Source organism: Corvus moneduloides, chromosome 3, assembly GCF_009650955.1.
Source record: "Corvus moneduloides isolate bCorMon1 chromosome 3, bCorMon1.pri, whole genome shotgun sequence".
NCBI lineage: Eukaryota > Metazoa > Chordata > Aves > Passeriformes > Corvidae > Corvus > Corvus moneduloides.
This window is the reverse complement of record NC_045478.1, coordinates 32,674,180-32,692,197: the sequence shown is the minus strand read 5'-3', so window position 1 is coordinate 32,692,197 and position 18,018 is coordinate 32,674,180. Positions and strand designations below refer to the sequence as shown.

The window sequence follows — 18,018 nt, the reverse complement described above, 5'->3', positions numbered from 1 at the left end:
TAAACTTCTTTCCATCCTTTAGGCCTTGTACTGAAATACATACAATTTAAGTATAAAAAAAAGTATATGAATTTAAATTTAAAATACATTTCTAGAGCATTTCTAGTCCGCCTAAAAAAATTCATGTAGGATTATCCTGTAAACTCAAAAATCTAGTATAAAAAGATGATTTTACGGATTTTTTTTCATAGACAAGCTATCTAGGAAACAATACCTGAAACTTATGCAGTGTGTGTACACAAAGCTTACAGAATAGACAGAGCAGTAGTAATTCATACTTATCCTAAGTATTAATTCAAGAGTTGTCGAACTGGTCAAATCACACCCATACTTTCACAGTGACCATGACAGTGACAGCAACAGTAACATTTCCTCATATCCTCAAATACAAAGGCTCTGTGCTCTTCAGGGTGAGCAGAGAAAAATTTTGCATGGACCAGCATGATAGCAGCAACCAAGCTGATGGTAGTTTATGCAGAAGTTTCTCAGTTGCTCATGGGAAACTGTCAGGTTGGACAGGAAATGAATGCAGGATGGATGATGAAAATGGTTCTAGCAAACATTTGATATCAGAATTATATTATTTTTTCTTAAAGACAATACCGACAACAACAAGGTATTATACTGATGGCACCCTGCTTCTACAGGAGGAAGGTAAATACAATGCAACCATTTATACAGGTTACATGTGACAGAAAAATGAACTGCTCTGAAGAGTTACCTATAGCATAAGCAATGCTGCTTGTTAAAAATACCAGTGGAGATATTGCCAAGTGTATATCAGGGCTTTTTTTGGTTTTCTTTTTAATTAAGAAAGTTACTGAAGCTTTGGTTAAACAGATTGGTCTCAAAACATGTTCAGGTTTCATTAAAACCTTCACTGACCCTTCTGGAGTACTGGGCTGCCCAGTACAGTACAGACACAGAGTGACTGGTTTAAGAATAGCTCAGGATCACAAATATCCTTACGAGACTTGAGCATCTCTCATATACGCAGAGGTTGAGAGACTTAAAATAGTATTTTCTTCATGTAAACGGATGGCATACCACAAAAACCCTGCCAAAATCATTTTTGTTAAATCTGAGCTTCAAATTAAAGTTACTTTCAGCTGCTGATATAAACTTTTATGAACATATCTATGAGCTGATTATACAAAAGATATGTATATCGCTGCAAGGTACTACTAATAAATGAAGAGGGTACAATTACATGAAAGATAAGATACATTAGTGATATGACAAGGTAAAAATACTTTTCTTAAAATATTTTGGAATTTATTAAAGTACCATGATTTTTGATGTAACGATCTTTACCTCCATTGACAAGCAGTGATTCTTTGCAGCTGCTGAAACTTCCAGGAAAAGAGTTTTCTTTGTTATTACTAAACTCTAATACTGCATTTGCCTTAGCAATTTGTAAAAACTTTGAAACTATAGTTTTAAGGATTTCCAATGTTAGTTAAATTAGCAAAACTATTTTCCTTCATTTTTTAAGCTTTTATGCAGATGAAGTGAAATTCTGCACTTCCACATTTTGCAGTTATGTGTTTATTTATTAGAAAATGAGCAGTAACCTTTGTGAAAATCTTGAGCTATTAAGGGGCAAAATAACTTCATCTTTTCCTCAGTATTTCAGGAAAAACAGAAAATTAGTAACTTTCAGGAAGATTCTGCCTGATTAACCTGATCTCCTTCTACTACAAGGTCACCCTCTTAGTGGATAAGAGAAAGGCTGGGGGATGTTGTCTACCTTACATTATTAAAATCTTTTACACTGTTTCCCCAGGATTCTCCTGGAGAAGCTGGCAGCCTACGGCTCAGACAAGTCTTTAAAGGGAAATATTTTCTTATGCGTCAAATGTTGTAAACTCAATTTTGATATTCTTTCTTCTCTTGAGAATAGAGTATCTTAAACCTAGACTAATCTGGTTGAAGCCAATAAAGGCTATTCGAAAATGGTGCATCACCATACTACATTACGGGGAAATACGGATATTTTCTGTTCCTTCCCATATGCACACTGTGCAAGAGTATGTGTGGGAAATATGAACCAGACAAGAGCTGGGGTGCACTCTGGTAAGGACCACAATATTGAAGGGCAGGAGGTAAAGGCCCTGCAGAACACCAAGGAACTTGCATGGAACTTAGTTTTGACAGAGGAGCCTGTTTTATGGAGAAGATACTGCACTATTCATTCAGTGCAAACGAAGGGAGTAGCCCAAAGTCTTAATAATTTAGCAGTGTGGGAAGTTAGGGAAGTTGGACAGGAGGGTAGAAAGGCATATATATGAACTTGATCTCCAGTCACATTAGTGATTCTGTGCCTAAGGTTCTCAAAGAATCCAACAGACATTGGGACTGGAAACCTTTTCCAGGTCTTAGTGCAAAACGCATTTCCATACACTGTCTTTGCTTTCACAGATTTGTGGCTGATGAATCAAATTTTCTTTGTCCCTGTGTGCCTAAAGTTTAACTTCTTTTAAGAATTCAGGTTGCATATGCAAAAAACCCCCACACACTTATATGTATATCCACTTCACACAGGAATCACAAACAGATGAACTCCACTTAGAATTGCCAAACAAATGTGTCCATGAAACTCAAAATGGACAAATTTGTGCTTGGTTGGGTGAACTAGTAGAATGTTTCTGATTAGGTGGACTTCAGAAGGATTTTCCTCACTATGCCCTTCAATTTTTAACTTACAGACTCTCAGATCATTGCAAATCCAGTTATAAAGATTAAACCCTCCTATTTTCTACAGTGACCTCAGAGAAAGTTTGGATCTGTGCATTCATCAAAGGCACACCAGAGCATGAAGTCCAAAGAAATTTCAATAAGAATCAGTTACTCAAATGCTGTCCCCGTGAACAAAGTCCAATACATTCAACTGAACCATTTTGAATGCTTCCTGTTAGGTGGAAAATTATTTCTTTCAAAAGGATGCATGGAAGGACTGGCAGCTGAAAAAAAGCCGCAGTTCTTAATAGAACATTTAATTAAATGTAAGTAAGTCTACAAAGACATACCAGTATCTACATTGTTAACTACAAAAAAACCCCAAAAAACAAAAAAAAAAAAAAGAAAACACCCATGAAAAATATTTAGAACCTATTATTTATATTTTAAATGCTCACTCTCTCTCCTAATGTAAAAACATCAAATATCATAACCAGGCATACATGAATGAATTTCTCTCTTAGCAACTGAGGTGCAAAGCATATAAAGTAAGAAAAGAACCCAATCAGCATGAAAGGAAGGAGAATTTTTCTCAGTTAACATCAAGATGATACTGCGTTAATAAAATTAGTGATTTACTTTTACTGTTATAGAATAATATAAAAATTGTTATTATCACAAATTATTTATAAATAACAATAAATTGTGAGATTATTTTAAACACAGATCATGAAGATAAAAAAAGCTTCCTGAATCCCTCCATGATGTAATTCAGTGGTTTTCATCACGAAGATCCACAGAAAAACTGATTTAGTGCTTGCAATGACATAGTGACTCTTCAGTTAGCTTGGGACAATTGGGAAACATATTTATCTAACTTGTGGCAACAGTCAACTCGAACTAGAAGAATGCAGTATCCAAGATAATCCTCAAGATTTTCAGTATGTAGGAATGCCTAACTAAAAGTCAAACCATGACAGTCTCTACAAGCATATATTTATGAACATTTAGGGTAATGATAGCTCATGAAGGCTTATGAAAACTATAAAAGATACAGCCATGCAACATGCATCTTAATCTATAGCCATGCATTCTCAATAGAGTCCATGGGAGACTGCATTATAGCTAAGTTTCAAGTGAGAAACAAAATAATAAAAAAATGCTTTCAATAAAACCTGAAATCTTAACTATTTTAAAATGTGGGAGGTCTTTTAAATTTAATTTGGATTTTAAATAATGCTTGAAGCATTACAGAGTAGAAAATTGACCAATTTGAACCAACCAGTGGTTCACATATGAAGAATGATATGCAAAATAAATATAAATGAATGACTAGTAGAATCTTTTAATTTACCAGGTATGGGACAGTTACCATGGAATACTCAAGAAAACTGTTTTTTCCACAATGCACTCTCCAAAAACAGTATCCTCAATATTCCAAAATGCTATAAAGAAAAAAAAAAAAAAAAACAACCAAAAAAGAAGAAAAAGAAAGCAGGACCATGCTGTTCATCCACGCACCTGGAGGAACAACTCCAATAGCATCATCAACATCAAAATCTGAGATGTCACTATCACTGATTGGCCGAGATCCTGCACAACAGCAAGGTAAACAAATACCTAAACATCTGGTCATGTTATAAAATGAAAGAATATGATCATTTAACATAATAATGAAACCAAAAAGATGATTTTAAGTCAAAACAATAGAGAAGGAGAACTCAACTGCAGTTACTAATTGATACTTTAGAAGACAGGTGAGCCAATTTAACATCTTACAGCTGCTGCAGCCTCCTTTCCCTTTCTCTTCCCCTCAAGTCCTCAGTAATCCTCTACTAGAATAGTTTATCTCCCTAAGCCTCCAAAAGCGAAACTCAAGTAAAGAAAAAAACCACTTTTGTGCTATTTCAGTGAATACGCTGAATCAGCTTGCTGAACAGGAAAGGAGATGAGGCAGCATATGGTGAGAGAGAGGAAGAGGAAACAGCACTGCCAGCTTTTAGAAAAGCTCAAATATCTCAGGAAAACTAACCTTTAATTTGCTCTCTATATACATATCCTCCGTTTGGGCATCTATGCAGCAATTACAGCAGTATCACATATTTATAGTTCATTCCTGAATGTGCACCAATTTCCTACCCACTGGCTGTACTGAATGACTTCCATGTTTTAGAAAAATCAGAAAAATAGCTTGAATATGTATTTTAAAATAATCCCCTGTATCTTTCATATTTCTAAGTAAATCTTAATTTAAATGAACAGAGAAGCCACAGTGTTGAAGTACCTCCTTCTTTTAATATGCCTCATACAAACCTGAAATCAGACTCACTGAAACAACTGTACCTCCCTAATACATGAATACAATTTCTCTTTCCTACATTTTAATGAGCATATTGGAGGTTGACACTAACTTTATGATGAAAAGTGCTTTTAAGCCTTGTAAGTCTTTAAGGACTTCTTTTTTAAAAATAAAATACTTTTAATTTTTTTTAAAGTATCCCATAATTATAAACTTCATCTTTCCATTTAAAAGGAAATTTATGCAAAGAAATCTTTGAACAATTTAGTTTTGCTATTGAAAGCCAAATCAATTCCAGCAGGTTTCACATACTTGAAAGTTATACATCACAGGTGTAAGGCTGACATGTCATAATGTCATAATTTAAATCAACTTTCTGCCACAAATTTTCATTATTTTTAGACTATGAAATAGTATCTTTTTATTTTATTAGGAATTTAAATACCATTACACCATATCCAGCATTTCTGATTTAAAATTTAAGAGACCTTAAGGGAATTTTGACCTACTTTGTAATTTTTTGCTAGTGCTTTCTCCACCATGAACATGTCTTCTTGGCATGAATGGTGATGGCTGAGGCAGAGGTAGTGAAGATTCATCATGTGTCTGTAGCTTATACCAATGTGGTTCATCATCTAAAAGTGCTGTCTCCAGCTCTATAAGAATCTAGCAGAAAAATCATCAGGTTTCAATTTTACTTGGAAGGCACACACAGAAACATATATACAAAATATATATGCATATGTATTCAAAACCAAACAATGAACTCAGAAGAAATGTGATTGTATGCATCACCTCTCCAAGAAATTCACTCTCTTCTTCTTGTACTCTTGGCTGATCCCATACAGTAATTTCAAGCATTCGTTCTCTAAAATCTCTACGATGTACATGTGAGTAGAGAAAAGTTTGATTCCATTTTGGCTCTAGACTTTTCTTTACTGTTTTGGTCCTTCTTTTACTTTTATCACTGAAACATAAATATTTTTTGTAAATTATTCTTAGAGATAAATCAGAAAATACCATGTATTCATCAGGGCTTAACTGTTTTCATTCTCTCTTAGGCAATACTGCCTAAATGAAAAAAGCATTTTCTGCAAAGTGATCACATTCTTACATAAGACCACAAAGTTAAATTGATACTGATTTGCATGATTCAAGTGCAATTTTTTGTTATAATTAATCTAGCTATACAAAATTATAAAAAGGAGTTCTTAATAAGCATTCAATAAAAGTTGATTCAATACATGGTAAATTAAAACATAATTTTCTCAACTGGAATAGTGTTACCTTCGGTCAGGAAGAAAATACATTTTTACATAGGGATTTCTGGGGCGTCCATCTACTCTTGGTGGCAAATCTGTTGCCTGTAGAACATTTACTATTAACTGATGTCCCACTTTGTCATACCAGAGTTTAACCTACGGGAATCAAGTTACCAGAAAACATTACTGAAAACGAAGAAACAGAATTTTCAGACTGCATCAAAAATAACCACAATGTAAAAGTAACCACTGATTTTCTTCCCAGAGACAATGAGATATATTGCATTTCAAATCCCTTAATATTTAATTAGGTTAGCTGGAAAAGATGATGGTATATACCAAAGACTTATATTTATCACAGCTGAATAAAATTATGGTGCCTGATTATACTTACATTGTTTACTGTACTCACTGCATAATCTTGGATCTGTAAGTGCACTTAAACCAGCATGTCTTAGCTCTGCACCTTAAAAGCTACATTAAATAGGAAGCTCTGACTGCATCTAATTTCAAAGCATAGTTGAAATCTATCTACTCAGATTTATAACCCTTTCAAAAGTTTTTATGAAAACAATAATATACAGCTACATCATTTCTTAAGGGAATCATAATATTAGGAAATTTTTAAGCCTGCTGTATACTTATGAATTAATATGATCAATATAAAGAATATAAGAACGTAGAAAAAGTAGTCTAAGTACTTACAGTATATTTAATAAGCAGGACTTCAATTAGTATTACAAGAAAGTTCCAAGATGTATCTAAATTAAAATGCATTACTAAACAGTGTAATGCTTAACAAATACACAGCTCTTTAAATTCTCCCATAAAGAAAATAGGGATACTATGCTTGTTATCTGCAGATTACTGGACATGTACAGCAAAGTCACTATTTTCAATGCAGAAGCTACAAAATGACAAGTTTCAAGGCACTTTAACGGGCTTTTCTCAACGTAAATTCCTGCACTCCTGGGTGTATTAAAACAACAATTTCTAACGTCTGCTATTATTACAGTGATGGCTTGTTAGTGCATACAGAGGGTGTCAAAAAACTCTTGAAACATGTTAATTTTTACCAACAGTGAACATTTCTCTTGACCTCCCAACAGACCTTGGAAATGTGCAGGGCTGAGGGACCAGCACTTCACAGATTTCCATTAAGAACTCAAGAAAAACAAAATATGCTCACAGAAAGCTGCCCTGGTAGGACCTGAGGTGCATCCCGTAGGGCTCCAGGGCTAGTCGGAGATATAACAGAAATAGAAGGCCTTTCCATCTTCTGAGATTCAAAAGAACTTGAACCTAAAACCGCATGAGAAACACATGAACTTACCATCCAAAATATGGGTAACTTACGAACTGCTTTTTCTTTGAATTGTATAAAGCTGATGTAGAAAGCATAGTGAAAAGAGTGCTTGTTTACCCCTACATCCCAGATTAAATCTGTCATTTTTTGGTTCATTTGAAACAGCATATAAAAAAATTGTTCTTCGAACATCATTGACAAATCATAGCAAGTGTTTTAAATAAAATACTGTTCTCTGACCGAATTACACATCTCCCTTCCCACGAAAACTACTCTCATTCTAAAATCCTAAGTCTTTGATGAATAAACCACATCTGTTGTATGGATTATACTCCTGGTAGCCTCTGAAACTTTAATAGGAAGACAGGCAGGACATGCATCTCACATGGAGGATATTTCAGCAACTGCTGGACATCATCAGATCTCCACCAGAGAAAAAGAGCCCTCACCAATGATATGAGCTTGTGACAAGTGAACACACCTTCCCTGTCCCAAGGAAGGTTTCTAGTTGCATGTCAGGAAAGGCTCAGATGGAACAGGACTAGGAGCCATGGCCCTCAAATACTCTGGCTGAAAACTTTCAAATGGCATAGTTAAAAAGAACACCAGTCTTTTGAAGTATGATGCATAAAAAATTCACCTAACCAAGGTTTTCTTGGTAAAAAAAAAAGAGAAACAAGAACTCTGGACTTACTCTGGATGGTGCAGGAGGTGAAGTCCTGACACCGTTTTTAACTTTGGCAGTCCCTTACACCTGTTTTCTCTCTTATGTTAAGGGACGTAAATGATTAGTTTGGTACTAACAACACAAGATATAGAATAAAAAAATATAGAATTCTGCTAACACTTGAAATCTTTATATGCTTAATAACATCCATATTGCTTCAAATTTAACACACATGACCAAAACCCATTGAATTTTGTCATCCAAAAACCTCAGAGCCAATGTGATTTCCACAGATCATCTTTTAGAAATTTCATAGCTGAAATAATTGTGCTGGGTACAAGATCATGCTTAAAGAAAAGAAACAAGGTGTGTACTCACTAGACTCTAATGGGGGGTGGGAAGTCTCGGGAATCCGTGGTATATCACTAAAATGTGAATACATAGTAATTAGAAACAACAGAGACAACCTTCGGCTGTGACAAATACATTGCTGGGACAGTTTTTTAGAAACATGGATCTGTTTCTGTTCTAACAGGTTACAAGGAAGAAAGAGGAAATATTTAAAGACATACTTTCCACTAGCATTCATGAAAATCTTACCAAGGCAAACTACCTTCAGGTTAAGGAACTAGCAGGTATAACAATATGAGCACTACAATGTTAACATTGTGGATGGATTACATGATACTTTTACAACCACAACAATAAAGAAAGAGAGCTTTTAGGAAGAGAAAGGTGGCAAAAGGAAGTACAGCTATGGTTGTTCAACTATTTTTTGGAGGAACAAAAATCAAAAAATAAGACAAAGATTAACTCACTAGTAATTTTTATATAAACGTCTCAAGGAGTTCAGAGAATGAAACTGATGAAAATGTCTTACAATGATAAGAAAGGAAAATAAAGAGCATTAGCAATGTTAAATGAACAAGAGAATAATGCATTTCTCCAAAGGATAAAAGAAAATCAAACCATATAACAATTGGGTATGGACATTTTTCAACACATACATATCCAACACATATACAGATATAAGCAAGATAAACTGCTTAAGTCCACACACATCTATCAGCATTTTCCCATCACCAAATTTACTCTTCCATCAAAATCTGGATGATGCTAGTTCCTGGCTCTTTCTATTTTCAGCCATCATTGAAAATACATTACAAGGGCAAGAAACGCCTCGTATTGTACAAATCTTAACAAAGCAGCAGAGCAGGGAAAGGGAAAGGGAAACAAAAGTCTTCAGTGAATTACTTGAATGTATTTTCATCCACACAGACTAATCCAAAATTGGAATTGCAGTAACATTTCTGAAGAACATTTACAAGATTTTAAGTCTATAGTTGAGAATTTTAAAGGTATTCAGACATTGTCTGCTCAGCGAAACACAGAAATCTTTCTGACTTGGAAGTCAATAAAACTAAGACTCCTAGGTATAAAAAACTCACTTATGAAAAAGAAACAGACACTTATATCAGAAAAGGAATGCAACAGTGCCCAATCACTGAGCCTTAAGTTCACTTTTCATGTCCTGCAATTTAAACTTATGGTGCCTGTGTTTTAAAATAGACTATTTCAGCTGTGTGTTAATGGCTCAAACCAGCTTAAACCTCACATCACTAAACAAGAATGTACCTCTCCTTGTCTTGACTTCATGAGACAAGAATAATGTGGTTTTCTCAAACACATGGAATTATAACTGAGTTAGTCATTCTTGACATGGCACAGTACTACTTTACAAACATATGAACAGATTAACTTCCTGTTGCTCAGCGGGGCTGCTGTGCAGACTTCTTTCTCTAAACGCATTTTCTCTTTTTCCAGGTCAGACTTTCCAGGGCATTCCTCATCAGTCTGAAGGATTTACTTACCATAATCAAACAGATTTTTCTGTTCAATCCAATGTTTAGTTTGCAATATTTTCTTGTGCTAGAATATGAACACTCTCATCTGAAGTATAGCACTGTTTGTAATAACATCACTTTTAGGATATCTAAATGAAGGTTCACATGTGCAAGGAGTGTTTCAACATGGAAAGTGCCACCTACAGTCTCAGGTTGTATAATCCTGGTGTGCTTAAAGAAAGACACTAAAACTAATTCTGTTTGGATTTTTTTTCTTGTATTGCCAAAAATACAGTAGAAAAAAAAAGGCTAAAAATAAACTTCAAATATTAATTACACATATAAGCACTTAATAACTGATTCACATTTATGCTAAGGCACTGTCACTCTATTACGACCAATGCAGAAAAATTTAATAATAAATCAACATGAGAAACAGATCCACACAGTTTACAAGAGGATTAAAGGTTGGCATTTTAATTAGAGAATGAACATTCTAAAAGGAAACTATAATCTAAAGCCTTTTATGTAAGAAAACTAGTCATATCTAGTCTGCTTTTAATTTTGCACTGCAGAAAATATTGACATACGATTTACAAAAAAGCTCTCTAGAAGAAATAACAGCTCATGACTTAAAATATTCAAAATTAGACTAGTCAAAGAAAAACAAAGTGAAAAGTTGCAAAACTGCTTATCTAATACAGTAACAAAATTTTACTCCCCTTTTGGAGCAATATGAACTTGAGAAAAGTAGTGTCAGACACATATCCAGTAAAGAGCTACCAACTTCAAACTTTGTCTTTCTATCTCTACCTTGGAAGACAAAGGTACTTTGTGGTCTTACATGATATTACATATGATTATCTTGTGTCTGATCCTTCCACACCTCAATGAATACATAAGCTAGACCAAACTCTACCTTAGGTTGAAACTACTCTGTGCAGATATATGGTCTGTGAGAATCACTATTTTGCACAGGAACAGCTATAATTTCCCTGAGGGATATAGTCAAGAGGTTGATCACTGAAGACAAAACAAATTCAAATGTGGTTGTAACCTACACCTTTTAGCTTGTTCTGGAACAGATGTATCATCTTCTATACCCCACAGAGTTTCTAAAGAGTTTCTGAGTACCTCTCCCCGGTGCTCATCCTGCTATTTTAAAAACCATTCCTTCCCATCAGACCCTGTAGATCAATCTGCAGTTTGCACTAATTACATTACTTGGGCAGCTCTCTGGAGTTCAGCACTGCCTGGTTTATGATGGAGGTTCAATCTCCTTGCCAGGACCTAGAGCACAGTACCAGTCCCTGCACAGAGGAACTGAATCATATCAGAAAAACAACGGCTTTGGCAGCATTATCTGTGGAAATCTCAGCAAAGATAGCTAGCATCTGACAAAGAAAACAGAGACAAATGAAAAAACATTTGTTTTACCTGCACTATCCCACAGAGCACACAAGAGATGGTGAGTTAGTTACCATGCCATGTTTCTTCTCCAGAAAGCATACTGCCAGAGGATTTTCTGTGGTGTCCTATGTTAATCACCTCTCACATTGTATGCATATTCATAGGTAATTCTTCTTCCCCTCATATTGAGATAGCCAACCCATTAATTTTACTTTTTATATGTTCCTTATCCACCTTGTGTTGCAGCCATTAGAATTAGTGTCAATTAGTTTCTATGGAGTTTCCACGGTACTAGTGCGGTTATACTGTTTATTATTATGTTATTATGCCTTTAGCTGCTAATAGTGTTATGTGCTTCACATTTTTCTCTAATAAACATCCTAAATTATCCATTACTTAAAATTACATTTGCTGGTAGACACAGAAATCCAAATTTACAAGATTGAGCAAATTGTTTAGACCACAATTTTGTAACTGGCAGTCTAATTTGTGGGCAGTCTAATTTGTGGACTTACAGTCCTTCCATTATTCACTTAAGGCAAACCATGTCATATTTGGGCTTTTTAGACCTAATATGCTAGGAATTTTTAAATCAAGACCATTAAAAGTGCTGGTACATTATCTGCATTATTAATACTGAGAGATGAAAACACTTAAATTATGCAGATGAAATACCATTTTCAGGCCTTTCGGGAACTTATTCCCTCACAGGAATTTTAGTTGTAATGGATTATCACTTAATGCTGTATCAAGCAACTTCAATTTTGCTTAGTCAGCACCTAAAGCACCCACCAAACTTTGCCATACTAGATTTGCTGGATGGGATGAAATTAAATTCCCTGTCATGAATTTGAAACTATCATACAGTTTGGAAAACAAGACAAAGTGAAGCTATGGACAAAATCAAAGTAATCTGTTAATGTAAGCAAACCATCTTCCATTATGCAACACAATTTAGATGTATCATAATTATTAAGAAAAAAGAAAAAAAAAAGGAAAAAGAAAATCATGTGCAGCATGCTCTTTCTTTTGATAACTACTACCAGGATTTCCTCTGTTGTACAATGTCTGAAACTTTTGGTTATTTTCAGATGACAGACAGGTAAATACCAATCTGATATAAAGCAACTAGACTTTGACTCATTACTGCAGGATAAAAGGGAACGGTCTTTAAATTCCAAAGTTCTATGCTCTAGAGATATTTATCTGTTCTCATAAAATCCCTAAAAAACAAGCAAAAGAAAAGAAATTTTTAAAAATCTATTGAGACATAACTCTACAAGAATAATGTTGTTCTATTTTGTAAAAACCTCCATGCCAAGACTCCATTTACCTCAAAATAAAAGCAACACCTGATGTGCTCTATTTCTGCCTATGTATTGAAAAAATATGCACGGGTCATCCAAAGCAAAACTTTACATTTTATTGGTACTACTTCTGGGTGCACTATTCTAGTGTAAAATCCACTGCTCAGATTCAGGAACATTCTTTGACTTTAAACACACTTCAAAAAAAGGGTGGTATTTTCTCAGTTTTTCTTCAGGAATGTGTCACTGGAATGCAGTTACCTTGTACTTAACTTCTCTAAACTAATAGATTTATCAAATTTGTAAACTAAAAGAATATATTTGGTTTAATACTGAAGTTATCTTAGAAGTTAAGGGCACACAACATTTGTAATTATATTGACAGCAATAAATATATCTAAAGTCCATTGTTTAAAATGCTAATCTAGCACTTTCCTCTTACATCAGTTGTACAGTTGTACAAATCCATTTCTGTGTTTCTTCACCTGAGATGTGGAGTCCAAGTCGTGCTTGGTATCAATATATTTCTTTTTTGCTGATTTAAATATAAACACTAGACTTCCAAAAATCTCCTTAAGGCATGCTATTCTCAATAACAAAGACGTACGACTGAATTTGCAATTTTCTTTTAAGAATATCTCTTAATCTATCTGACTAAAAAATGCAAAATAAAGCTTCTACTCCCCCACAGTCTTCATCGGATGGTAATTTTAGGTTTTAACAGCCACCATTATTGCATCAAACTTTCATTTTCCATTAAGAGGTCAAAGTGATAGGTGGAATTACCTATTAATGTCAATTTTATTTAAGTACTTTTAATAGAGATTGCCATTAAAAAGGCAAAACTTATTTGCAAAATATAGCTACACTCACATAGTACAGACAAAATCAATAATCACAATGTAAAAGAGGAATATTTTAGTCAGAAAGAAAACAAATAGTTTTTTGTTTCTAAAACTGAAAAAGTATCATATTTCAGACAAGCTAAAATTATAAGATGAAAATAGCAAATTCAAAAGAATCACTTTTATTGTTAATCATGTGGCTCTGTTTCGTAAGGTAAATGTGAATTTACAATAAATTATTCATATTCAGTGCTGTATGACTTAGCTCAAAACATTCCTGGTATCACTAAAACTACTATGAATAATGCAGGGCCAATCTCCCTAATTTTATCAATTTGAACAGATTTTATTTTCTTCATAAGGTTTATTTGGGAAATTGAGAATACAAGAATTGTTGTCACAAAACCCCAAACCTGGGTTCATAATAAATAAAAATAGTTATAAACATAACACATTAATGCTAATTTTTGAATAAACTTTTTGCTTCCACATTTGACTTCAATAACCATCATTTAAGGGTAAATAGAGTCTTTTCAATTACAAGTTTTGTGTTTCCTTTTTTAGCTCTTTAAAGAAGGCCTGTTTAAAATCCTATTAGCATTGACTTATTAGAGTCCTGCAATGCTTCCCTCCACTCATGGAGACCTTTATAAGTTATTCTGATCTAGTAGGCTGAAAGCATGAAAACCAGAAGTTTCTCATGCACAGGTATACCTAATCCACCAATTTCCCTTTGCCGCTTGGCAAAAACCTTTACAGTACTTTGACCACACAGAAAACAACACTTATACATATACGTCACTGCAAAGGCACAAGATTGTAAATGGTAGAGAAGAAATTGGACTATACAGAATGTCAATAATAGAAAGTGAATCGTATCCCTTTATTAAGCAATAAAAAATAATTAACTCACAAACAGTCCCTTTAAAATTCCCATTAGCAGAAATAATAGCTATGCTTAAGAAGCAAGTCTTTAGCCTTACCCAATAGGCCTTGAAACAATAATTTCAACTTGAGGTTCTGATTTCGATTCTAAAATAATGTTGTAAACTTCTTCATTTGTAGCTCCAGGCAAGGGTTTACCATTCCATTCTAGAACTTCATCCCCTTGAATTTAAAGAGAAGTTTATCTCACTTTCATATTCTTTTACAAGCAATGAAATTTGTATTATCAAGTAACATAAAAATTATTTTAAATCATGAAAGAGTTGTACTGAAACCTTCAGACACTTCCTGCCAAGCTGCTTTCTAGCTGGTTGGCTCCCAGTGCTTACTCTTGCACAGGGATGTTCTGTTCCTCATGCAAGATTTCATATTTGCCATTACTAAAATGTATGAAGTTTGTGCAATTACTCAAAGTGTTATCAACTACCCAAATTTTGGACATTTTTTGTAAGGATAAAAGTGGTTTTTGCTAAAAGCAAGGACTCATCCATGCCTTTTTAGTGTGTTCTAGTCCCATACAACAAGATGAACAGACTTTCACTCATTGGAAACGAGCAAAACAATGGATTTTTTCTGGGAAATAATTTTGGTTCTAAAACTACTTTTAGAAATTAAAAATAGCTTTCATTAAAAAGCCTCAAACAAACCTAGACCAGAAATAGAAAATTAGGATTTCAGCCCAAATAGTTTAAGATCAGTGGAGACAAATTTATTTTCCGTAATTATATAATCTGCATTTTAAATCTATAAACAACTATAATAGCTGGTGCTATCAACCCCATGTGTATTGACTTGATAAGAAAGAAAAAATTAAAAATGCCAAAAAAACCAGAATATTGTTAGAGACTCATCATCCTTTCTACTTCTTTATTACTATCTGCTTCACACTATTATCCTAAAGCCATACACATTGGCTTTGGAGCTTCTGGGTTCTTATGGAACTACCTAGGTACTCTGATTTGCTAAGACAACACTTGGAAAGTAGTTGCTTAGAGGTATGGTAAAATATAAACCATTAAGAAGTGACTTTGAAAACCAAATGCTGTGCATAATTCTCACTTCATTTAGAGGCTTGGAAAGTGCCATTAGCACAGCCATTCATTTGTAAGTGCAATATATACATCTAATAGAAATTACATATTTAGGACCATTTTTTGGGCTTGTTTTCCATTTTCATTTGTAACAGTTAACACTAAAAGGAACACTAATAAAATCCACTGTGTATGCAGTGTATCATCCTTTAGTGATGTGAATTTTGTTTGCCACCATCAGTTTTAAAAAAAATGTTTGCATTGCTTCTGTAGAGTGTAATAAGTAGCTCCTGATCTATGAAACTAAAATTTACCAGTGAGACTCAGTCCTGATACCAGAATTCCTCAGGAGTGTCTTTTGTTTTGCTCATACATCCAAGCAATTGGAGTTCATAATAAACTAGAAACATAGGCAACCATGGCATTTCATAATAACATTATTGTTCTGTACTTAAAAAATATTACCATATCCCATGACAAATGTTGATATAAATTAAAGGCTGCATTCAATAGGCCATTACTAGAAGACAATATATTTTATATGCAACTGATTGATTTACCTGCTCTGAGATGCCCCACCACATCAGCCAAGCTACCTTTCTTCACTTTGGTAATGAAGGCACCGAGTCGTCCTAATTCTGTCATTTTTCCTCCAACAACCTGGTTAATCACAAATTTGTGAGTCTCCAAGCCACAAACCAGACATTGCATTGAACACAAATATAATGACTAACCAGTTTTCACATAATTTTTAAAATTACACCTGAAATGTGCATAGACAAATCTATTGTCGATTTGGGTTTTAGAGAGGCTTAAAGACAAAAAGAAGTAAAGCTGACACAGAATGATTAAAACTGATATTCCTTTTACTGTGTTTGACTAATCAACCTTATGCAGTTTGGTAAGTATCTACATTTGTTGCAGAAAGAACAATTTTTAATAAATAACCTGGCAAATGCACTTTTTACAAATAATTGTCTGTCATGTACTCAAATTTAAATTGCAAGTGCACATCAGTTCAAGTGTATGAAATCGCGAAATGCAGTTGGTACATCAACTGAAAACTCAGCAAATACACTACTATTAAATATGGGCAGCAAGTTCACAGGAATGTTGATACTGCTAAAACACAGGCACTCTCATCCAAGAACATGACAGGACAAACCAGCAACCTCTGGCTTTTGTTAAACAGAACTGAACAGATCTGTTTTTGAAGATGACTCCATGCTACAGAGATCAGGAACATCAGGAAAAAAACCAAGTTCCCTCAAGAGACCAGATTTTAAATAAAATACAAAGAAAATGTAGTCTTTCTGACTTACTACTCCCTTTAACTATTTTACTCTCTCCAGTCAGGTGAGGGATTTGGGGGGTTTTTTTGTTGGTCAGGAACACCGTGGAGTTTTATAATAAAATGGAACAGTAGAATGATGGTTCATTAGGGATTAGTGTGCCATTAGTTGCAATCACAATAGATAGCAGGAGCTTTAATATCAAAAAAAGGTCCAAAAGCCTATCTGCCAACAATATCATCACATGATAATGTGTAAAATTTATCAGTGAGAGCCTTAGCTTGTATTACGTACAACTGAAACTTGAAAAATCAAAGAGAAAGTCTACAACTCTACAATCTACATTTCCTACTAGGACCAACCTTTTTTTCTCAGATATTCAAACAGAATTGTTTGCTGGCAGCAAAGATCAGCTTTGTGCTATAGACTACTAAACATTTAGAAGAGTGAAGCTATTTTCATCTTTTGTATTACCATGCCACACTATCTCACTTCAAGGTGGGAATATTTCAGATTTTGCATTGCTTCTGTTCTCAGTGGAGAAGGAAGGACACCCAAATTAAATTCTCTCAGTCATCTTTGTTGCTCCATAGATTTAAAAACATACACGGAGAGGGAAATGCTTGAAGTGGTCCACCGTATTCCCCGCTAGCTTCAGAAACAGCACTCTCTCTCTTTTCAGTGTTCTGGCAATTTAGACACATGAACCTAAAAGTCTGCTACAAATGTAAATTAGGGATTTAAATCAATTGGACAGTGTTGCCAATATCTCAATTTCAGGGTGCTGGATGAACTAGTATTACATTTAATATAACCTCTACTATGATTTAAGAGGGGTTTTTTCAAATTTTTGTGTAAATATTTAGTTTCTTCCTACAAAATTTCTGTTTTCAAATGGCTGTGTGGCTTTTGAACACTAACCTTGTGAGCATTTGCATCCAGATGACATTTAAGTATGTGGATTATAAGATGAATTACTTGACTAAATTGCAAACAGTAGAGCTAGAAAAGGCAGTACTCCATTAGTGTATTGCCATGTGCAGTATATATCTTGCAGACAGTCAAAACAGTTCAGCCCCTTTGTCATGGATGACTGAAGACTGTATAGAAGGAGTAAATGTATTTATAGTC

At 34.3% G+C, this 18,018-nt stretch overlaps 1 protein-coding gene across 49 annotated transcripts in view; it reads right to left on the bottom strand.

Moving 5' to 3' along the window:
- Positions 1-18,018, bottom strand: part of RIMS1 (regulating synaptic membrane exocytosis 1) — a 316,131-nt gene that overhangs the window by 114,869 nt on the left and 183,244 nt on the right. For 25 of the 49 annotated variants that reach the window (XM_032104812.1, XM_032104768.1, XM_032104814.1 and 22 more), the window contains 8 exons: positions 16,156-16,255; positions 14,603-14,726; positions 8,592-8,638; positions 7,430-7,542; positions 6,266-6,396; positions 5,774-5,945; positions 5,488-5,644; positions 4,201-4,272 (listed from right to left, as the gene is read on the bottom strand). In XM_032104812.1, coding sequence (XP_031960703.1) covers positions 4,201-4,272; positions 5,488-5,644; positions 5,774-5,945; positions 6,266-6,396; positions 7,430-7,542; positions 8,592-8,638; positions 14,603-14,726; positions 16,156-16,255 — 916 coding nt within the window. Of the gene's footprint in view, positions 1-4,200; positions 4,273-5,487; positions 5,645-5,773; positions 5,946-6,265; positions 6,397-7,429; positions 7,543-8,591; positions 8,639-9,031; positions 9,089-14,602; positions 14,727-16,155; positions 16,256-18,018 lie in introns of all 49 variants that reach the window. The other 24 variants (XM_032104808.1, XM_032104763.1, XM_032104765.1 and 21 more) reach the window with 2 other exon arrangements.